We start from the raw sequence: 23,225 nt of genomic DNA on the forward strand, positions 1-23,225 counted from the left end.
TTTGGCCAGCAGTGGATCACATGGTCATGGCCACTCTTTTCTAGCATGGAGACCAGGAAAGTGAGAACTTAGCAAAGGGGCAGGCTTGTCAGGATGGCCATAGAACCGATCATGATTCATCCTCTGGGGCTGGCAACACTGCTGCCCAAACAAAATCAGAGTTCTGTTAACAAGAAAGGGCAGGGGCAGGTGGGGATGGCTATTTGGATGGCAGTATGAGATGCAGAAAGATTTCTGTGATCAAACATGTTTGAGAAACACTTCATACTCTTTTCCTCCCATGGAGATTGAAAATGCACACGAACTTATTAAAGATTCTAAGAAGTCCTATAATAAAGAAACCTGGTTAACTTACCTACCTCAATACTTATTTTTTTCATAGAACCCTTTGTGACATGTAACTTCGGTTAGCAAAATGAATGGATTTCAGAAAATGCTATTATAAAGTTTTCTTTCTTGGATGTGCTTAAGAAAGGTGTATGAGGCAATTCGGCAGTGGTGTATGAAGCAAGCTTACCCCTGGAGTTACTTATATTCATGTATCTATCCATTGAACAAACTTCTGCTGAGGGACACCATGTGCTTGGCATAGTGATGGGGGTCCAGGCATCTGAGGGGAACGAGACGGGTGGAGCAGTGGCTGGTTAGCGGAAATGAGAGGTGAACAGTCTTGTGATCTTTGTTAAAACGAAGATCCTCAAAGTGGATGTAACTTGGAAATCTAGGCATTAAGTTGAATCTAGCAGGTTAAATGCTCTCCAACTCGTTCTTGAAGTAGCATCTTTGGATGACTAGGTGAGCTGGTAGGTTCTGCGTCTCTGGGCTCTTTCCATAGGCAGGCAGGAAGCCCTTGCCGGTCATTTGCCTGTTTACCCTCCGGTCCGTTCCCTGCCCTCCCTGTACTCTGCTCTGTATTGCAAGGTACTCATTACCCAGGTTCCCTTGCCAACTGGCTTTTGGTGTGTTTGACCCAGGGGAGGCACTGCAGAAGAGTCAAGGTCGGGGGATGAAGCTTCGGTTTTCCTCCCAGACGTATCTCCTCCACGGCCTCAACTTTCCCTCCATAGACCCTCCTCCGTGGTCCTGTTCTGCCGGTTGACTCCACCATCGTCTGGCTCCCATCAGAGGGGCCCTGGTGACCCTGCCTTCCTTCTTCGTCCCTCCAGCCAGCTGTTGCTCATTTCCAGAGGGCCTCACCATCCTCTGTTTGGCTTCTCAGCTCTTGCATCTCTGTGTCTAGATTTCCCTGTATTTTCCAGTGGGCAGCTAGAAAAGCTCAGAAGTCCTTTTCATGAGGGAGGAAAACTACCCAACCTACCCAATTACTTCGGCTAAAATAACTAGATAGGTTTTTCTTTTCCTGACCCTACTTTGAGTGATGCAAAGCCCAGATACACTTAATTGATTTGAGGTGATTGTCCAAGACTGCTACTTTTCACTGGTCAGTAGAGCTCTGAGATCATCTTTCTTTTCATTCGTAAAAGGAGAGTTGACATACTACGCTCAGTCTTGCTAAAACCCCTTTAGGGACTTGCCTTCTGTGGCTTGGCTGACTGAGACCTTTCTCTGTCCCTCGTCAATGTTCGTTTTCCAAAGCAAAGCAGCAAACAAGTCAGGGAGGACTTCACCGAGACCTTCTAACACAAGGACTGTTTCGGATTTTGCTATTTGGGGAGAAAAGTAAAGGTATATGAATTGTGCGAAGCGGGAGTCATTTATTTGACCCTTATGACCCCATTACTTTTGTCACCTTCAAAAGGTGACATATAATAAGTTTTCAGTAAATAAATATGTAAGATTTAATGCCTAACTTAAGAGGTACCAGGCACCTGGGAATTTAGGGGAGGCAGAGACATTTTAGGGAGAAGAGACAAAGCCTTATACCTTACCCCACGACATCTGCCAGTCTCCAAAGTAGTACTTTCTCTGCTTTTAGATTAGATTACATCACATTACATTACATTGGATTAGATTCCACTGGCTAATTAGGTCCAGAGGGAAGAGGCCCTCCATGCCTTGAAAATAACTCCCTCCTTTTAGTTAGATGATGGTGATTAGTACGGTCCTTCCTCGGTGTCTGCGGGGGTGGGGGGAATTGGTTCCAGGACCCCCGTGGATACCAAGTCTGTGGACGCTCCAGTCTCATACAAAATGGCATAGTATTTGCATATCATCTACACACACCTGTATACTTTAAATCATCTCTAGATTACTTATGATACCTAATACAATGTAAGTGCTCTGTAAATAGTTATAAAGACAATGGAAAGGCTATGTTAAATAGTTGCTGGTGTGATAAATTTGAGTTTTGCTTTTTCGAACTTTCTGGAATTTTTTTTTTTTTCCCTGAGTATTTTCGATCCGGGGTTGGTTGAATCCATGGAGGCAGAACTTCAGGATACAGAGGGCAGCCTATATACTGTGGTAATTATAGTTGGTTCCATGAGGCAGACACCCAATGTGAAGAGTGGTTGACTTGCTGTCCTTACTGGATTTCCTTGGGTGGCTACTGACGTCACAGAACATGTTGTTAACATGAGCACTGCTGTGAGGATTCCATGAGACATTGCTCATAAAGGCTCAGCGTAGTACCTGCACACAGTAAACGTGCAATAGTTGCGGGCTATTTTTGTCTTTATCACCATGTGACGTTTATTGAGCGTGTACTTTGTGTTAAGCCTTTGACATATCTTATCTCATTTAATGCCCACACAAACTCTAGGAGGTGGGAAATATGATAATCCTCGTTTCACGGATGAGAGAACTGGGCCTCAGAGAGGGTAAGTGGCTTGTTCAAGGTCAAAAAACTGCTAAGGGGCGGAGCCAGAATGTGAACCTGGTATGATTCTAACTTATTTTCTTAAACTGTGCTATCTAGATTGCCCCATTACTGACAAATCGTTGAAAAATACATTTTAAAAAGTAACAAAAAATAAGTGGGCATTGGGGATGTATTAGCTGCAAATTTAGCATGGCGATAAAAAAAACAAAAGCTTGCAGATTGGTTCCCTCAGTCAGCAGCTTGACTGAGTTGCTTGAGCTCTCCTTGTGTAAAAAGCTCTCTACGGGGAGCCTTGGTTGGAGAACAAAGAAATAAGGCACATGATGTGAGTCAAGGGTAATTGAGCCAGTCTCACAGAACTGGTGAGTGGGTCACACACATTCACATGACACAGGCTGAACACACACGGACCTGGGAGAGAAGATAGAGAGCTTCCCTGAATACACACGGACCTGGGAGAGAAGACAGAGAGCTTCCCGTAGGCGATTCTTGCACCTTCACCTGGTGCAGGAGACAGGGTTTGGATTTAACAGTTGCCTTGGTTCAAACCTCGGTTTTGCCTCTTCCTGCAGTTACGGCCTTTATTGACTTCCTCAATTTCTCTGAGCCGCCGTGCTCTTGTGCGTAAAAAGCAGAGAGTGATGGTGACTTCACAGACATCCAGTGAAGGGCCTTGTTTCTGGGACAGGTGTATGTTAAATCGGGTTTAGTTCTTAAATATATTATTGTGCAGAGCAATGTCAGTCTATTTAAAACAACCCCAAACAAACACACAGACAAATAGCACTTGAACTTTTAGATGCAGCCCTGGCAGATTTCCCGCCAGCCCTGTCCCCCCCGCCCCGATATTTGGTTGTCTGGCAAATGCACAAAAGGAAATTAATTTCCTGTCTACCTGCTACCATGAAATACTCTGAAAGTCACCTTCGAGAAAAACTAACACTTCCAAGAAAAAACAGAGACACAAAGTTTAAAGAAAAAAAAAGCTCTGTGATCGGCCAGTTGCCCATCCTGAAGTCCCGAAGGACTCCTGAGGTTATTTGGTGAACTGACTAAATTCCTAGATTACTAACTCAGAGGCCCTGAAGTACCTCCAAATGGTGAGGTGGTTGAGGACAGAGGGAAGAGAGCAGCTGCCGTGGGTGGAGGATGACTGGAGGCGGGGGTGGAGGCCCCAGGCCTGGAAAGTTCTGCGGGCAGATTGAGGACGGAGCCCGGAGGCCCATTCACCATCTGGTCTCCAAGTGCCTGGAGCGACTCTAAGCTTGGGGTCCAACAGTCTCATCCTAAAAACTTCCTACCTCGTCTCCCTACCACTGACCCAGCTTTGGGGCGGGATGCTCTTCACTTGATGAAATAATATTCCGGGAGCTATTTTCTAAGACATCCAGTCCGTTGAACATGCAAAAACCTTAGGCCTCTGGCTTCTTAAAAGAGGATGATTCATTCTGTTGTTAAAATTCATTTTAAAATGGCGAGGACATGTTATTCTAGAAAGTCTTTTTTCTCAGTTCTGTTTTTTTTTTTGCGGTACGCGGGCTTCTCACTGTTGTGGCCTCTCCCGTTGCGGAGCACAGGCTCCGGACGCGCAGGCTCAGCGGCCATGACTCACGGGCCCAGCCGCTCCGCGGCATGTGGGATCTTCCCGCACCGGGGCATGAACCCCTGTCCCCTGCATCGGCAGGCGGACTCTCAACCAGTGCGCCATCAGGGAAGCCCCTCAGTCCTGTTTTATACAATGTAATAGCTCTGGCATGACAGTCACGTGATGGACATGGAAACGTGGTGTGATGCACTGACACTTTAGAAGTTGGAAGAGGAGTCAGTGTTTGATGGGAGAGATGAAGAGAGAGGGAAGGGTAAGGTGGCAATTTCTTGGGTCCCCCGAGGCCCTGAGTCTGAGGTGGTTACACCCCTGGAGCCACCAGCGTTCACAGGTGATAACATAGGCCTTTTTGATAGCTGGGTAGTCTTGGGCTGCTGCTGAAAGTGAAGCAGTATGAAGAAGCCGAAAACATTGTCTTAGCTCTCATGGAAAAAGCACCCCAGTCGGACTCTGGAGGGCGCTGTTTGAGTGCCGTGCCTACCACCACCCCTGTGACCTATGACCTCTTTAAACTTAGTTTCCTCATTTCAATCATGGTCTGAATGCAGTGCCGTGGATTGTTTTGCCAGCTGTGAAAATGCTTCCCAAATGTGTGGGTAGCTACTTGTATTTGTATTTACACTGATGATATTATTAGACTGAAAATGTATTCTGTATCTTTCTTTTTGGTTTTTCTGTTTGTTTGTTTTTTTGTTTTGTTTTGTTTATTCTGTATCTTTAAGCAAGTAATTCCATTCTCAAACTGTGGTGCATCAAAGCCAATATATCGGGTTGGCCCAAAAGTTCGTTCGAGTTTTCTGTAACGTCTTATGGGAAAAACCCAAAGGAACTTTTTGGCCAACCCCTATTTGTAGAGGGTCAAATCCCCGCTCCACTGTCAAAATTACTAATTTGAGGCTAGAGAACTCAAGTTTTATTTCTTTGTAATTTGGAGAGCTGTGATCAGGGTTGTTGTTGTTTTTTTTTCTTTAAGTGAATTATTCACCAGAAGGAAGGGCTGCTGGAAGCTGCACATTGAGTTGTATTTTCGTTGTATCTCAGGTGTTAAGATCCTACTCTTTGGCATTTTACAAGATTTCTGTTTGTTGACTGTGGCCGTGTTGATGTGCCCCTCATTGTGGAAGTGAGGCAGGTAGATGTGGTGGGTTTTGAGGTCTCTCTGGTATGTGCTGCTCCCTGCATATGCACTGGTACCGCAGCAGAGGCCGTGGTGCCGGGACAGCCGGTGCCTTTGAAGAGGGAGCCAAGGCTGAACTGAAATGCTCAGGCAGCAGCGTCCTGGGACGGTGTTCCATCTGGGAATGAGGCGTGGCTAGAAGTACTTTCTGATACACACCTTGTACAGTTAGGAACCTCAGAAATGGGCAGAAATGGTCCACGGCTTGAGCTCCTGGGTCTTGATCGTCTAAGGCGATCAGCTAGTAAGAGGCGTTTCCCCAGAACACATGTCCAAGAGAAGCTCAGCATGTCCTGAGATGGTCATTGCTTCGTCTCTCTCTCTCTTCTTCATCTCTGTTTCTGTCTTTCTCTTCCTCTCATTCTTCTCTCTGCGTTTCTCACTCTCCAGGTTCGTTCTCTCCCTTTCCCTTTCTTTCTTTCCTTTTTCTCTCTCTCCTGTCCTCACTTTCTGCGGCTCCACTTTTGGAGGAGCTGGGGATCTGCCTGGTAAGGTTTCTTGACCCTTCACTCTGATTATTCCTCGGGAGTTGTCCTGGCCCTTCTTGACTCTGGCCGGGATCTTCCCATCCAAGGTGAGTAAACATACTCCTCTCAGGGAGCAATGAGGACGGGTCTTCAATGACTGCTGTTTACGTTCGTTTCTCTGACTATGGAAAGGGTACTCACTGGGCTCACTGGTCCTCAGAAGACATTTCCTGTCACCGTCTTATTCCACAAACCCAGAAGGTGGGCAGGGAGCTCTGTTTTCATCTCAGTCATGGCTATATTCTTCCTCTTGATGACAAAGGCTATCATCTTTCTAATTATAGATCGAGGAAACTCGACTCAACATTGACAAGATCTCAGAGCACGTGGAGGAAGCTAAGAAGCTCTACAGTGTCATTCTGTCTGCACCCATTCCAGAGCCAAGTGAGTGTTGACTCAGGGCTGAATCACCCAACGGTGACCCTTGGCCACTGGGGCTGGGCCTTGGTTTCCTCCCTCTGTGAGCAGCAGGGGAGGGGGTGTATTACCTTCCACTAACATATGTGCCATGTCATCTCCCGTCCTCCTCTACCCTCTCCTGGTCACTGCTCTGCTGCTGTTACCTCTTCTCTTCATGGTCCAACCCATTTAGCCAAGCTCTCCTCTCCTTCCCAGCTAGTCCCTCTCATGAATGGCAACGGCTCTTACAGCTGCCGACATACCTCATCTCTGTCCCACCCACCACTGCCCCTGTGCTATTTCCTGTACCCCCCTATTTTTCCACGAGGTGTTTTTATTCTGTAGTTCTGGGGTAGGATGCCAGGAAAAAAATGCCTTTTAAAAATAAGCTTTCTGTGATTCTCATGACAGATGTCTTGAGAGCCCACCAGGATACATACTGCTGTGGGCAGTGGGCACCTGAGAGAGCTCCCCACCTCCTCTGTTGATGGTTGTAGCTGACTAAGCTCTCAGTCTCTTCTAACTGACTCTGCCTGCGTTTGTTTATCCAGAAACCAAGGATGACCTGGAGCAGCTCACGACTGAGATCAAGAAAAGGGCCAACAATGTCCGGAACAAACTGAAGAGTAAGAAAGGGACAAAGGGAGCCGGCGGCACTCCCACCATCCGTCTCACGTCCGGGGTCCAGCTCTCCTGGACCGGAACTCTTCCTGGCGGGAGTGACACCACCCTTGCCGTCTTTGCTTGTGGTCTGGGCACTGTCCCTGGAATGACCTATTAGAGCCCCAGACAGTTTACCCGCTCTCGAGTCATGACTGTGGTTGAGAGAGTCCAGAATTGAAGTTCGGAGATGGGGATGAAAGTGTGCTTTCAGCTACTGGGTATTTGGGCGACTTGGTCCCTTAGCTTTAGTCCCTCGACTTTTCTCTTCCTGGTCCCATTTCCTTCCCCAGCACCTACGTACATTTGAACAGTGATGTTAGTGATGTACGGATGCCAGATGGGTTATAGAGTCTGGGGACATTTCTTGGGGGCCACGTATCACCCTCCCTTCACCCCCGTGCCCGCCCCTCAATTTAGGGCATTGTTCAGTGAAGCCACTGTGGTAGATTCAGCTCCTCTGGGGGCGCAGAAGGTTCCTTAGTTCCACGGCTACCATCTGCATTCTTGCCGCACTGTACCTGCTGACAAGGCATGCTGTTGGTCTGAGAGTGCACGCAGCATCGCTCAGCCTAATTTATCATTTCTTCCCCCCAGACAGCCTGTGCTGCCTGTTTTCATGCGGGTGGAGGTGGACGTCGTTAGTGGCAGCTTCCAGTCATAGCCGTGATCGTGTGCATTCTCATTGAATTTTCACGTTGGTGCCGCTAGGGGGGCACTGCTGTTTATTCCATTTTACAGACGAGAGCACAGGAACACTAAGAGAGGTTAAGTGGCTTTTCCAAAGTTACGTGGCTACTAAGTGGCAAGGATTTGAGTCCGAGTCTCTTAGTGACAGAGACTCATGCTGTTAACCACTGTGCCGAGAGGTATCCAAGGAAGAAGACCCGGCAGTAGTAAAGGTCGTGGAACGGGTGTCCCGTGGCTCAGGTGTGAACTGACCTTTTGAGACTGGACCTACCTGCTGTTCCGTCTCCTGGGCCGGGTGTGTGAGAGAGAGAGAGGAGGCCGCGCTGCACGGTGTGCTTCTTGGAGGAGAGCAGCAGGTGCATTGCTAGAATAACCTCCTCTCCCATCCAGGCATGGAGAGGTGTATTGAAGAAGACGAGGTCCGGTCGTCAGCAGACCTTCGGATTCGGAAATCCCAGGTGAGATTTTCCCTGGTCTAACCGCCATCTAGTCCAATCTTTTTTTTTTCTTAGCTGTGGAGTCTTTTTAATTAAAAAAAATTTTTTTAAATACATTTATTTATTTTTGGCTGCATTGGGTCTTTGTTACTGTGTGCGGGCTTTCTCTAGTTGTGGCGAGCGGGGGCTACTCTTCGTTGCGGTGCACGGGCTTCTCATTGCAGTGGCTTCTCTTGTTGTGGAGCACGGGCTCTAGGTGTGCAGGCTCCAGTAGTTGTGGCTCACGGGCTTAGTTGCTCCACGGCATGTGGGATCTTCCTGGACCAGGGCTTGAACCCATGTCCCCTGCATTGGCAGGCGGATTCTTAACCACTGTGCCACCAGATCAGTCCCTTTTTAAAATCTTTATTGAAGTATAGTTGATTTACAATACTGTGTTGGTTTTAGGTGTACAGCAAAGTGATTCGGTTTTGCATATATATATATATATATATATATATATATGTATATATAGATATGCTTCTTTTTCAGATTCTTTTGCCTTATAGGTTATTATAAGATATCGAATATAGTTCCCTGTGTGATACAGTAAATCCTTGTTGTGTATCTATTTTATATATAGTAGTGTATATCTGTTACTCACATGTTCCTCATTTATTCTCCACCCTTCCCCCTTTGGTAAGCATAAGTTTGTTTTCTATGTCTGTGAGTCATGTGTGTGCTTCTGTTTTGTAAATAAATTCATTTGTATTATTTTTTAGATTCCACATATAAGTGATACGTTTGTCTTTCTCTGTCTGACTTACTTCACTTAGTATGATAATCTCTAGGTCCATCCATGTTGCTGCAAATGGCATTATTTCATTCTTTTTTATGGCTGAGTAGTATTCCATTGTATATAGTACCACATCTTCTTTATCCATTCCTCTGTTGATGGACATTTAGGTTGCTTCCATGTCTTGGGCTATTGTAAATAGTGCTGCTATGAATGTTGGGGTGCCTGTATCTTTTTGAATTAGAGTTTCTGTCTTTTCCAGATATATGCTGGGGAGTGGGATTGCTGGATCATATGGTAACCCTATTTTTAGTTTTTTAAGGAACCTTCATACTATTCTCCATAGTGGCTGCACCAATTTACATTCCCACCAACCGTGTAGGAGGGTTCCCTTTTCTAGCTGTGGAGCCTTTAAAACAAAAAACAACCAACAACCACTGTTTGGAACTCAATTTGAGGAACTGATGGAGGGGAGCTGCTCAGGTTGAAGTGGGGGACAGGGCCGAGTCCAGCTGGTGGCCCCTCTCACACTGTCCTCTAAGGAGGTGCCTGAGGCTCCCAGAGCACTGCTGAGGGTTTAGTGAGCCTCTTTGGTTTACAGGTGAGGAAACTGAAGTCTTCTCTCTGAAAACTGTTGGTCATTAGTTGTCCAGTTTGGAGTCAGGGTGTTTGGTGGTCATCAAAGATATGACCCTTGTTGTTGAACTGGCACGGTGCTCAAGGAGCACAAGGAAACTATGACATAAGACCCACAGGAGAACGTGTATGAAGACCGGATCAAATGCACGTGCTCCCAGCATCAGACGATCTCGGGAAAAACTGGGGTGGCCAGAGGAGGCTGGGCCTTGGTGGGCAAGATGCCAACATGGACAGGCTCGGGGAGAGGTTCTCCTTAGAGGCATGGGGGCAGGAGTGGTGTGTGTGGGTGCCTGGGTGGGTTGGTAGCAGCGGGGGTGGGGGTGGGTGTGAGGGGCAGACGTGAAGAGAGCAGCCTGTCTAGAGAAAAACGTCTGTCATGGGATAGTGGACATTGAGTTTTTGGTAGAGAACATAGCACCGTATTCCAGAGGCCTTTGGCTGCAGTCCAGGGAGTTTGGAGCTGACTGAGTAGCCTGTATGCATTTACCTTGGGTTGCAGTTTGTTAGGAGGATAATATGGGAACCATTTGAAAACTGGATCAGAGTGGGAAAGAGGTGAGAGGCAGGTGGGTCTCTAGTTGGGTTTTGCAATGATTTGGGTCTGAATTTGCCCGGTGGTAGTTGGTTTGAAAAAAGCATAGATATTGGTGATTTTGCAAAGGAAAAACCAGTAGGGCTTGATGCTGAGAGGTGAGTAAGGAAAAAAAATGATAAAGATTTGAGTTTAGGCACCAGGGCCGTTGACTTGAAGGCACTGAGTTAGAAGCAAGAAAAGTTGGGGAGGTCAGTTTGAGTAACAACCCAAGGATCTTTGGATGTAGGAGGGAGTCCGGCAGCGTTAGAAAACAGGGCCTCTGAGATTCACAGGGTATCTCCTTTGGCCTCACAATTACTATAGGAGTTCAGCAAGACAGGTTAATAGATACTGAAAACATGCTTTGGAAAGGTCAGCCGACTTTTCCAACGGTGTAAAGTTAGGAAACCAAAAAACTGAGTCTTGTACCTGGTCTTTGTTTTTTGTTTTGTTCTGTTTTCGTTTTTATACAATTTTGAAAGGTTACTTTCCATTTACAGTTATGACCAGATGTTGGCTGTATTCCCCGTGTTGCACAGTACATCCTCGAGCCTGTCTTACACCCAGTAGTTTGTACCTCTCACTCCCTCACCCCGATATTGCCCTCCCCGCCCCACTGGTAACCACTAGCTTCTTCTCGTTATCTGTGAGCCTGTTGCTTTTCTGTTATATTCACTAGTTTGCTGTATTTTTTAGATTCCACATATAAGTGATATCATACAGTATTTGTCTTTCTCTGTCTTGTTTCACTTATGCCTCCCGAGTCCATCCATGTTGCTGCAAATGGCAAAATTTCATTCTTTTTTTTTTATGTCTGAGTAGTATTCCATTGTAGATATCTATACCACATTTTCTTTATCCATTCATCTGTTGATGGACACTTAGGTTGCCTGGCAATTGTAAATAATGCTGCTGTGAACATTGGGGTGCATGTATCTTTGCAGATTAATGTTTTGGGTGTTTTTGATATATACCCAGGAGCGGAATTGCTGGGTCATAGGGTAGCTCTGTTTTTAGTTTTTTGAGAAACCTCCATCCTGTTTTCCAGTGACTGTGCCCGTTTACATTCCCACCACGAGTTGTCCCTGGTCCTCTGGTTCCAGGACCAGTGCTGCTGTAGATGAGGCTGCGTAGGGGCTGGGGTTCTGTAAGAGTTGTGGACCTTCCCCTCCCTCGCCTCCTGGGGGCTCACAGCATTTGACCTTGCTCCCACAGCACTCCGTCCTCTCCCGGAAGTTTGTGGAGGTGATGACCAAATACAACGAGGCCCAGGTGGACTTCCGTGAACGCAGCAAAGGGCGAATCCAGCGGCAGCTCGAGATCAGTGCGTGTTTGAAGTTTGGCCTGTGCCCCTTCACCCTTCCTGCCACGTGCTTGTCCGTTCCCAGTCGTGTCCTCCCCTCTCCCAGGGGAGAGGGAGCAGCAGCCCCGCTGGTGGCTTCTGCCTTCTCTTTTGTGCCCAAGCTGGGGACAGGCCTCACAGCACTGGTGCATCCTGGATGTTGCGTCTTAGGCTGAAAGAAGGCTCGGAGTTACCAGGCCCGAGTCGTTTGACTGCCGTGGGAGCCAGCGTTTCTGCCTCCATGGAAAGAAGCACTTGCTACACAGCTGCACTCCTTGGGGCTCATGACATCTTTTGCTGCCTGTTTGACAGCAGAGAATGGTGCTAGTTGCCGTGAGGAATAAAGAAGTTACTACAGCCACGCCCTTTAGGAATCAGAAACCAGACTGCAGGGCCCCACAGGGCGGAAAGTGCTTTGAGCGCAGGAACTGAATGAACGAGGGCGCAGGCAGAACAAAGCACGCGTGTTCAGGAGGGAGAGGCCGTCCAGGGCCTGGGAACAGGGCGCATTTGGGTGGAGCAGGGTGAGGTTAAGGCGGATGGAGGGAGGGCTCACCCAGGAACTGGCCCCTTGTTCTGAGGACCGTGGACTCCGTGGTGGAGTGAAGGGGGCCAGGAGACATTCTGAGCTGGAAAGGAATGTCATCAGACATGGGCTTCAGGAAGGTAACTGTTGATAATGTTGAGGACGGATTGGATTAGGGGAGAAATCCGGAGAAAGGAGCGTCAGGAGGCTTGTAAGGCCATGGTCTTCAGAGTGAACTTACTGTATTCCCATTTTCAGGGAACTTTTTTTTTTTTTTTCCGCGGTACGTGGGCCTCTCACTGTTGTGGCCTCTCCCGTTGCGGAGCACAGGCTCCGGATGCGCAGGCTCAGCGGCCATGGCTCACGGGCCCAGCCACTCCGCGGCATGTGGGATCTTCCCGGACTGGGGCACGAACCCGTGTCCTCTGCATCGGCAGGCAGACTCTCAACCACTGTGCCACCAGGGAAGCCCTTTCAGGGAACTTTTGAAATGGTGAGCGTTGATCTTATGTTTGATGCTCTCCTCCTTTTGTTGTAAAGCCGGCAGGAAGACAACAGATGGGGAGCTGGAGGAGATGCTGGAGAGTGGGAACCCTGCCATCTTCACCTCGGGGGTGAGTGATGGTGGGGGCGGGCTGGGCTGCAGAGGCCGGGAGGGCGGGGTGGCGGGAGCCCCGCAGGGGTGTGGTGAGGCTGCGGCGGGCGTGACGGCAGACGGTCGGTCTCTTGTGCGGCCTGGCCTAGATCATCGACTCTCAGATTTCCAAGCAAGCCCTCAGTGAGATCGAGGGACGGCACAAGGACATCGTGAGGCTGGAGAGCAGCATCAAGGAGCTTCACGACATGTTCGTGGACATCGCCATGCTGGTGGAGAACCAGGTAACAGTGGGTGCCGCGTGGGCAGGGAGGAGAGGAAGCCCGGGGCTTCCCGAGAAGGGCGAGACGGGACTCCTGGAAAGCCGGGTGGGGTGGGAGAATCGTTGGGAAATTGCGTAGTAGAGGCTGACATTTTGGGCAGTCGCAGCCTCGTCATTCATGCCTGTTACTTCGGCCTGGAGGTCATTTCTAATTAATATGGGGTTTGACGTGCTCTGTCAAGTACCTGGTTCCCTCCAGCCTCAGGACCGTGGTCTTTTTTAAATTAGAGATATGGGCTCTTAATGGTGATGCCTTAAGACAATATCCTGATAGGAACTGTTTCACTGGTGACACTGAAAACATGGGGCCTTTTCCCCCATTTATGGTGAAAAGTTAGGCTTCACAGAGGTTTTTGTATTTTTCCATTTTTGTTTTTTCTTCTGTAAGTGTGTTTTTCCAAACATGTTGACAGTTTTTGCTAAGGAACAGGAGCAGACAACAGAAGGATTGAAGGGACAGCGAAGTGGTATTTACAGAAAAAACTGGGAACTCTCACAGTGCTTAGCTTGAGAGTCTGTTTTGTCCCGGGTAAGCTTGCTCAGGGGTGGATGGCTCTGTCCCCAGCATATGGTATCAGTGTCACAGAGTCACACGTCTCCTGGTTCTTACGATGCAGTTAAATTCGCCACTGTGTCATGGTTTGGTACCACTATTACCATGAACTCCCAGTGGCTCTGCCACCTGCAGAGGATTGAAAACTGCTTCCTCTGTAGAAGGAAACCTAACTGAAGCCTGAGCACCACTCGGCTGGTTTTGACATCAGTTCCCTGCTCTGGGCTCGGGGGCCTTTCTTCCACCCCCTTGCAGCCGTTGAGACCATTTCTCCTGCCCTTCCATCCCTACCCTTCTGTTTTCTCCCCACACTGCCTTGCCGAGGAACTGGTTTGAGATTCAAGTGATGGTAAGTTCTGTTCTCTGTGTAGAGACTGCCGTAACGCCATGGGTTGGGTTGAGGAAGGTCTAGGTGGGTGAAGGGAATTCCCATCCTAAGATGCACAGAACTCAACTGGAGAGACCAAACTTCTGGTCAGGAAGTAATAGCCGGGCAAAGGTTGGGAATCTTATTAAGAGACTGCTGTCTCTTAACCAGATAACTAAGGTAAAACCAATGTCTGTCACTTACGGGACCTGGGAGTACCTTAGAGAAAGCAACTGTTCCCACCTCAGCTATCTATTGAGCACCTGACGTGTGCTGGGCACTATTCTATAGTAGTGAATGAACTCAGTTCAGGCCGAATGAACTTGGTTCAGGTCTGAATGACCAGGAAGAAGCCAGCATCCTGGCGATGCCCTAAGAACATTAGATAGATGTATTGGGTTGGCCAAAAAGTTGGTTTGGGTTTTTCCGTGAGATGTTATAGAAAAACCCAAACGAACTCTTTGGCCAACCCAATATCTTGGCTTCTCTCTTCACATACTTAAAAAAAAAAAAAAAGTGGCGGGATCCTTCAGAATATCCCAGGCATCTAGACAGTGTGCTCCGGGTGCCCGGTGCAGTGCTTGTCACAGAGAAGTAACTGAGTGAATGTTTCTGGAATGAGTGACAGCCACCAAGGCCTGGGGAACCATAGGTAATCACGGGGAAGTTGTACAAGTTTGCCCCACAGAAGGCTGCATGTTAAAGTTTCCAGATGCTCTTCTTGGTGCTGAAAAGAAAGAGAACCCCTTTCTCATGTGAGCTAGGACTGTCCTGGGGTGGCTTTCCTGGGTGTGACTAGCGTCTGTCCTTTGCAGGGTGAGATGTTAGATAACATAGAGTTGAATGTCATGCACACGGTGGACCACGTGGAGAAGGCTCGGGAGGAAACAAAAAGAGCCGTGAAGTACCAGGGTCAGGCCCGGAAGGTGAGCCTCTCCTGCTGCCTTCGGAGAAGAGAGTCCACCGTGCGCGCCGTCTCTCGCTCTTTCTCTCCTCCCTCTCCCCGTCCCTCTTTCTGCTGGACCCACCTCTTGCGTCCGTGGAAAGGGAGCCATGATTGATCGTATTGAGAACAACATGGACCAGTCAGTGGGCTTCGTGGAGCGGGCCGTGGCAGACACCAAAAAGGCTGTCAAGTATCAGAGTGAAGCTCGGAGGGTGAGCCCTTAGTCCCAGCTGGACCGACCGGCTTCTCCTCCCTCTGGTCGCCCCCACCCATGTCCTTGAGCCCGTGCCTTCCCTCCGTCTTGGCCTCATCCAAAAGCCTACCTCAGCTTCCCCTAGAGAATAGCTGCCCTTCCTTCCCAGGGGTGCCTCGCATGGATCTGGCTCACGTGCTCTCTACCCGAGAACCCCCATCTGCAGGCAGCTCGGCATCACTGCCCAGGTGTTGCGCCAATGCTCTGGACAGAGCTCGGGATCCCTGCAGCCGTTAACTTGACTCGTGCTCCTCAGAAACCTCCCTTCATTGCCTTCCACTCCGGTAGCCCAAGCCCTGCCCCACTTGGTTTCTTTTTCTCTATCATGAACCCAGTGGTGTGCTGATGGCTATGTGAACATTATCTTGTATCTTGGGAGCACCTGTTATTTCTCCTTTATAGATGAAACAGTTGAGAATCAGAGGTTAAGTAATTGGCTTCAGGCCACCTAGGAAGCATAGGAACCAGGATTCAAATTCAGCTTTCAATCAAGCTCTTTCCATCCTGTCTCCACTGCCCGCCCCCCACCTCTAGTTCTGGTGCCCCTGTCACCTGAGGACTTCTAAGCTTCTCTGCCTAGTGACTGTGGTGGCTAGCTCTGGTGGTTTTTGCTTTTTAGCCTGCTCTTTTCTGTTTCTCTTGGGCTCTGATACTTTTGTTCTTCAAGTCTTTCTTTTTCTTCCAACTTTACCTATTGCTTGGGCAGGTATCTAGGGAGCTGGGAAGTTATTTTACATGATGAATCCGGGCTGGTTTGCAACAGGACTGTAACCATACTTTCTGATCCCCAGTCACTGTACTGGGTTTGACAGGTGGGAATGTACTTTGGGGGAGAGATGGACAGATGTTTATAATTAGGACTATGTCAAAAATGTTTTTATACTCCTTCTTGAAAAGGAACAAATGAGTCACTTGTATCTTGGCCTGTTGCTGCTTGGAGACCCCATTATGGTTGCCCTTCTATCTGTGCACGTATGAAGGCTGCCGTGTGAGCTGAGAGCTGATGGAAACTCCCTATTTCCATCTGCTGGCATTGCTAGTGCAGAAGTAATTTAAGAAACAAAATATCCTAATAGAGTGTCTTTATGTAGAGATGGTGGCTTTTTATTTCATTTATTTGGATTGATAAGATGCTTCCTATGTAGAGGTAGAGGGGTTGGGTTTTGGATGACTTACTATGGTTTTCTGGTTGTTTGTAATAATGACTTGTTTTTATTTCTCTTATCCCTCTCTCCAGAAATTGATAATTATCATTGTGGTAGTGGTTGTGTTGCTGGGCATTTTAGCGTTGGTTATTGGACTTTCCGTTGGGCTGAAGTAAGGGCGGCCCGGGAGGCTGCTGCCCTGAAATGTAAGTAAATGGAAGGTACTCGGGGACTCTGGATTGGCTCCCTCTTGAGAAATGAGCCTGGGATTTAAAATTCTGCTTCTTCGCCCTGTGGTTGTCCTCGGACACACCGAGCGCTCTAAGACTTCAGTACCTGTGCGTTCTTTCATCTATGTAACTTGCTATTCTCGGGTCCTGGCTGCATGCAGGGGTTGGGTCTCCGTTCGTTCCTATTCTGTGGCTCTGTCCCCGCCCTTGTCCGCCCCTCATTTTCACTCCCTTCCCCAGAAAGCCTGCTCCTCCTCAGTTGGGTGCAGTCTATGTCTGCGATCTGGGGTTTGTCTTGTGAGTTAGTACTGGCTTTCAGGTATCTTGGGCTTTGCCTTCCGTATCCTTTTCAGTGTAAATGAAGCTTTGAATCGGGATTTGGGTCTGCAGGGTTTTGTTTGTGGTTGACTGGTTGGATCTCGAATGATAAGAGTAGCTACCATTTTTGAGGGCTGGGTTGTATCAGACAATGTACTAAATAAACACCTTACACATGCATCACCGAGTCCTCACGTCGCCCACATGAGACAGGTGCTATTATCATCCCTATTTTACAGATGAAGATGCTCAGGCTTAGAGAAGTTAGGTAACAGGGGCCCGTTTGAACACACAGCTAATAGTGGACCTAGCTTCTCTTTGTAAAACAAGGTGGCCATTTATCATCATCTGCAAAGTCTAGAAAACCTTAGAGGATAGCAACTTTAAAAACAAATATTTATTTGGCTGTGTCAGGTCTTAGTTGTGGCATGTGGGATCTTCGTTGTGCCATGGGGGAACTTCCATTGTGGCGTGTGGGCTCAGTAGTTGCGGTGCGTGGGCTCTAGAGTGTGTGGGCTTAGTTGCTCTGTGGCATGTGGGATCTTAGTTCCCTGACCAGGGATTGAACCTGCATTGGAAGGCGGATTCTTTTTTTTTTTTTTTTTTTTTTGCTGTACGTGGGCCTCTCACTGTTGTGGCCTCTCCCGTTGCGGAGCACAGGCTCCGGACGCGCAGGCTCAGCGGCCATGGCCCACGGGCCCAGCCGCTCCGCGGCATGTGGGATCTCCCCGGACTGGGGCATGAACCGTGTCCCCTGCATCGGCAGGTGGACTCTCAACCACTGCGCCACCAAGGAAGCCTGGAAGGCAAGGATTCTTAACCACTGGATCACCAGGGAAGTCCCAATAGCAACTTTAAAATTCAGGATATTAATTTCTTTAAAATCTGGTAAAAAGAATAGAACTGACCACTGAATCAAGGTTTCATGTGTACAGCAGTAGCATGACAAGAATCATCTAGTTATTGGCACTGTGAAGACTTCTGTGACCTCTTAAGTATTATTTTTCTGAATACGTTTATGCTCCCCAGTTGTGCTCTAGGATAACATCATCACCCCATCTTCATTGGGGAAGCTTTGTGAAGCTCAGTGAAATTAGGAACTTGCCCAAAGCCCACACAGCTTGCAAGGCAGAGCAGGTGTGACGCCTGAACTTTTCTGCATCTTTTTTCACTGTGCCTTTCTGCCTCCTAAGGTTAGTGGGGGATAGGGGGACTAAGGAGAAGATGATTCTAGTGCCAGCAAGCTTCTGAAACTTGTATTCGAAAGGTGTTGATGGGAGCCCCACAGACAGAACAGGTGTTCTGCACCAGCGGTGGTGCCTCTCTTCCCATAAGTCCTTCCACGGTGACGCGACAGCCCCTGGGAAGGGCTGTAAAAGGCCCAGGGATTTTCCTATTTTTTTGCCTCATGTAACAGGGCTTTTTGTTTCTTGTACGGGGGGGTATTTAATTCCAGGCCCTGTCGTGGGTTTGTGCTGAGTTTTCCATTGTTCTCTCTCTGCAGCTGTTTCTGATCTCTCCTCTCCACCTTCTAGGTGTGTGGCTTGTGGCCGAGTCTTACTGTTCTCCGCCGCCACCCTGGGCGCTGACCAGCTCCTCCTCCCCCTGCCTCTTGTAGAGCCCATTTCACCCCAGCCTGATGTGGCCGCCCTTGTCTTCAGATGGGAACGGAGTGTGAATGGCCTTCCTGAGAGAGAGTGGGACCTGTTCCCTTGTTTTCTTGTAACCACCCTTGGACCTGACCCAGCAAACAGTCTAGCCCAGGAGAAATCTAAACTACTGATGCAGCCCTCAGAATCTTCTCCTGCCCCACCCACTCTGAAGCACCTTCTCCTGGACTGTAGGAACTGCCCCAGCTTCTCCTCCCCTCTGATGTGTCAAATTATGCCCCGCGCCTTGGAGAACCTACCTGAGACCTCCCCAAGGTGCTGTATTTTCTACCTCACGGAGTGTTCTTCTCCCCAAAATCGCAGTGTATTTTTGGGGGGGCGGGGGGGATATCTTTTAACAAAGCGAGGGGATTCTTCCAAGTTGGGCAACAGTAAGGCTTGGACCTGCGTCTTCTACCTGGCAGGATCCCAGTCCTCGTGGCTCGTCCTCCCTGTCCTGAAAGTAGGAGGGACTGGCAGAGGTCGTTCTGGTCTTGGAAGCTGACTTCTTGTTTGACATTCAGCCTCAAATTAAGCTCTGTGTGTGTTCCGCTCGATGGCCAACTCGATCTCTGTCTATGTTGTACTCCCGCATGTTGACTCAAGGAGGCGCTGCCACGAGGCAGTCGTCTGAGGTTACCGTCTGTAAAGGCTGGGGTATATGCAGGAACTGTTTCCGTGTCTCAGTCTTGGGAACTGGCTGTTTACTGTTAGAGTGATGCTTTGCGAAGCCATTGCCTTGAGGCCCCGAATAACCAGGCACTAAAATGAGGCCAGGGATGAGGTGCTCGAGTCTCAGGCTCTGGGACTGCTTCAGGCTGGGGCGAGTAGGAGTATTCAGTCAGTTCCCGTGCTCCACGTGTATTTTTATAATCGTGTGTGTGAGATGTACCTATGTGTGTGTGTCTCTCAGGAAGTAGGAAACTGGAAATGAGGTTATTATAACCTCAAAAAAATAACTTGAGCTAGGCTAAAAATTAGGCAAGAGACATTTGCTTACCTGCAAATGAATCATAGTAGCAATGTGATCTTCCCACATCATCGGGAAACCTGCTGTTTTCTGCACAAGCGCTCAGAGAATCACAGATGGTTGGGGCGAGGACTAACTTGATCCCCATTAGGTTTTTAGCAGACAGAAGGTGGGACGAGCTCGACACCTCTCCCCACTTGCTGCCTGGGCTAGGCTTGTCCTGAGAACGTCCCACAGCAATCTGGTACCGTTCATGTGACCTTTGGGACGTCCTGTCTCCAGGGCGGAGTCAGCTCGGGGAGGCCAGGGTCTACTCAGCAGCTGTTCCTGCTCCCAGATTAATGAGCTTCATAGATGCTTTGTCGCCCCCACTTGTCATGGAGCAAAGAAAAGCTAGGAAATGTTTAAGTGTATTGACCGTGCTGAGCCAGTGTGAGCCCCTTAGATCCCCTGCTGGTCTCTGCCAGCCTCCCGGATTGATATTTCACCTTTGACTTTAATGCCTTCTAGGACAGGGCGAGCACCCTAACCCAGGCACGGTCCATTGGCTTCCTCTGCAAAGGAATGATTAGTCCTAATCATTGCCCGGCACTTGGACGGAGCCAAGGGGACGCCCTCTTGCCTATGGCTGTGATGTCCAACAGGCCTGGCTCCGGCAACAGGGCAGACAAGCTTCAATCACAGACAGATCTTTGCTCTCCTGAGGTTGAGGCCTGGGGCTTATAGTTCGGAACACAAGTGAAGGGATTTTTGTTCTTTCTTTGTACTTTTTTTAAAATGTAAACTTGATTATTTTATTGCTAATTTAAGAATAAATGACTGTATTTGACTGTGAAGCAGTTCTGGCTCGGTGTCCCTGTAAAACACCTGGTGGCTGCCACCATGTGGTGGCTTTTGTTTAGGTTTCGGAAAGGGGTTAACATGTTTTTTAACCACGTGCTACATCAGATGGATCAAAAGTTCTGATTTTTGAAAATGGTTGAACTCTCACAGAGTGCAGTGTAACTGTATTGGAGTCTTAGATTTCAAGGGAATTCCCCCCCCCGCAGAAGACTTCAGCTGACTCACTGAGAGTATCTGGCTCTGGGGGGCAGTGGCGTAAATCTGATACGATGGCAGCTGGAAGGCAGAACAACATACGAAACATCTTCTGAGCTCGCTGTTGATCTGAGTTTTGCATCTCTCACCGAGAAGTGACATTTCTCTTAGTACCCTGGGTTCTAGAAGCCAGATCCATCTCCCTTTACCTTCACATCTGCTTCCATGCCCAGACCCACCCTCGTCTCCCGTCCTCTGGAACCCTCTCTGCAGTGACACTGTTTCTCACGTGCTTTTCTTTCCTTGTCTGGATGAGCAGAAGAAGATCATGATCATGATCTGCTGTGTCATCCTTGCGATCATCTTAGCTTCTACTATTGGGGGCATATTTGCCTGAAAAAACACAAAACAAAACAGGTGAGCCATCTGTGGGGAGGGTCAGGCCTGTTTTCGCTCGAGACGCTTGTGTCCTGAGGGCTTTGGTTGTCACCAGGTGCCTTAATCTGTGTGGGACTGGGGGCTGGGATGAAGGTTGGAGAAAACCAAGAAAAATGCGTGAAGAGGGAGTTGGTAGGGAAAAGGTAGATGGGGAGACAGAAGGTGGCAGTCTGTCCCGTACGCAGGTCTGGTAGCAGAGTGTTTTGTTCAGAATGCTTTGCATAAGGGTGTTGATTTCCTGTAGTGAAATCTGGGCATTGGCATGTGGGAACGGCAGAGGAGAAAGAATTCATTATTGCATTAGAAGCACCCTGAACTCTTTGGAAGAGGGCCACACAGGGAGCCCCAAGTAAATATCAATAAAATTTTCCCCTTATGAGGTTAGGACAGGTTTTGGCAGCCTTGTGAGTAGTCCCTTACCCCTGTAGACAGGCTTGGTGATCCCAGCCCCACACGTTTTGCTGTATAATCTATGGTTTTTTTCCCTCCGTTTTTGTTATCCCCTTCAGTCCTCACAGATGGATCCTCACCTGGCATTTTCAATTCTTCTTCCACCTCTGTGGTGCCGTCGCTTCTCCGCTGCAGATTCCTCCAAAGCTCTTCTTTCCATTGTGAAACCTCTTAGGACACAGGACCTCAACCACCTAGCAGTTAGAAGTTACGCAAAAGGGGATTTACAAAAATATGGACTTGGATGGCAGGCAGGGGTGAAGGAACAGGGAGTACAGCACTGCGTAGCAGGTTAGGAGGATGGTTAAAGGAGACTGCAGGGTAGAGGAGAAAGCATAGGTACCTGTTTAGGAAATAAACTTGGAGCCAGAGCCCACGCTGACGTTACGGTTGAAGCACGCCCGCCCATCAGGACCTGATTTTAACTGCCGGGAGTCAGTCAGGACCAGGGCACTTGTTACTTCTGCTCTTGCAGTTCTAGGTCTCACCTTTGACCAACGCTCTGTCTCCTTCCTTCTTCAGGGTCCAACATTCTCCGAGGTGATTGTCTAACGATAGGCCCCAGGCACATCTCCCTCGCTGCTGTGTCCCCAGTGCTTAGCACAGTGCCTGCCGCTTACAGCTGCTCAAGAATCTGTTGACTTTATCTGAAATTAAGCTCTGATTTCTGCTATGGCCGAGTCCTTGGACTTGCCTCTTAAACGCTTTAAGGCATCAGTGGGAAATGGTCTGTGTCACAGGCCGTTTAGAAATGCCTGGGAATGGTCGATCCACCCACGCAGAAGCAGAGCAGGCCCCACTTTCACAACATACACTTTAAAGTCCTTTTTTTACGGGAGGTGGTGATAAGAGTTCTGTCAACGGCCTCTTACTTTGCAGAGATGGCTGGCCCCAGGATTGTGGTTCAGTAATTAAACGTGGACCCCAAAAGAAACACGTTATGCTGTGATTGAACACCCAACAGTCACGAATACCATGCTCTGTGAACCCTAAGAAAGAAGAGGTGACAAAGTTAGGTCAGAAAAACGAGGCTGTCACTCACACCCCTTCTCACTGATGCACGTTGCCAGCTGAAACTGGCTTTGTTGGCCGGCAACTTGTGTACAAGAAACTGTTCCAAACACTGTCCCCAATTCAAGGTTCAGGGGTGTTCTAATGCAATTTAGTGATTAGTTATAGTACAAGAGGTTCACTAAAAATATATTTAAAAATCACGGTATACAATTCTCAAGGACCACACAGCTGCTTAAATTTGTACTTTTGAAAGTAAATTATTTTCTTTGCCGGAGGTCTTTCTTTTTAAGAAAGTGGGATTTAAAAAATTGACATCTTAGTCTGTGTGCTGTTTTCTGCCCACTTTCAAAGCAAATGGTTTAATATTTTTCCTATCAATCTGTATTTCCTTTGGTTTGAATACAGGATAGAAACCATTGCTGGCTAGCTCTGAAAAAATAGATGAATTTTGTTAATGGCAAACAGGGAGCTGGAACCATGGGGTTTGAATCACCCAGGGCCCTTGTTCATTCAACAGTAAGATGTGAGTGCTGTGTGGCACCTGCACTGTGCTAGGACCTGTAGGGACACAGATATAGAGCCAAATACCCCCCATCCCCAGAGGGCTTCAGGCCTAGGAAAGACCACACAATTCAGGTTTTGTTTCTATCAGTTCCTTTTGGTAAAAGGCAAGGGTATGTCTGTTGCCGTATTGTCCAACATCCCCCCTTCTAAGATTGAGAGAAGATGGGTAGCTGGGCGTAAATAAATACGTTGAATCAATTAACCTATGTACTATTGTTTTCTTTGCTTTTCCAAAAACA

General features: G+C 48.3%; 1 protein-coding gene across 7 annotated transcripts in view; it reads left to right on the forward strand.

Annotated features, from left to right (window-relative positions):
• STX3 (syntaxin 3) overlaps positions 1 to 23,225 on the forward strand; it is a 54,617-nt gene that overhangs the window by 20,608 nt on the left and 10,784 nt on the right. The window contains exons 3-13 of one of the 7 annotated variants that reach the window (XR_009520413.1): positions 6,377 to 6,476; positions 7,043 to 7,117; positions 8,232 to 8,299; positions 11,482 to 11,590; positions 12,675 to 12,748; positions 12,879 to 13,013; positions 14,787 to 14,897; positions 16,408 to 16,521; positions 18,399 to 18,788; positions 20,840 to 20,937; positions 21,468 to 23,180. Coding sequence is in view for 5 of the 7 variants with exons in the window: in XM_060018968.1 (XP_059874951.1) it covers positions 6,377 to 6,476; positions 7,043 to 7,117; positions 8,232 to 8,299; positions 11,482 to 11,590; positions 12,675 to 12,748; positions 12,879 to 13,013; positions 14,787 to 14,897; positions 16,408 to 16,491 (756 nt within the window). In the remaining 2 variants the exon portion in view is untranslated. Of the gene's footprint in view, positions 1 to 6,376; positions 6,477 to 7,042; positions 7,118 to 8,231; positions 8,300 to 11,481; positions 11,591 to 12,674; positions 12,749 to 12,878; positions 13,014 to 14,786; positions 14,898 to 15,018; positions 15,189 to 16,407; positions 16,522 to 18,398; positions 18,872 to 20,839; positions 20,938 to 21,467; positions 23,181 to 23,225 lie in introns of those variants that run through there. The other 6 variants (XR_009520414.1, XM_060018968.1, XM_060018969.1 and 3 more) reach the window with 6 other exon arrangements.

This window comes from Delphinus delphis, chromosome 8 (genome assembly GCF_949987515.2).
Source record: "Delphinus delphis chromosome 8, mDelDel1.2, whole genome shotgun sequence".
In the NCBI taxonomy this organism is placed as follows: Eukaryota; Metazoa; Chordata; class Mammalia; order Artiodactyla; family Delphinidae; genus Delphinus; species Delphinus delphis.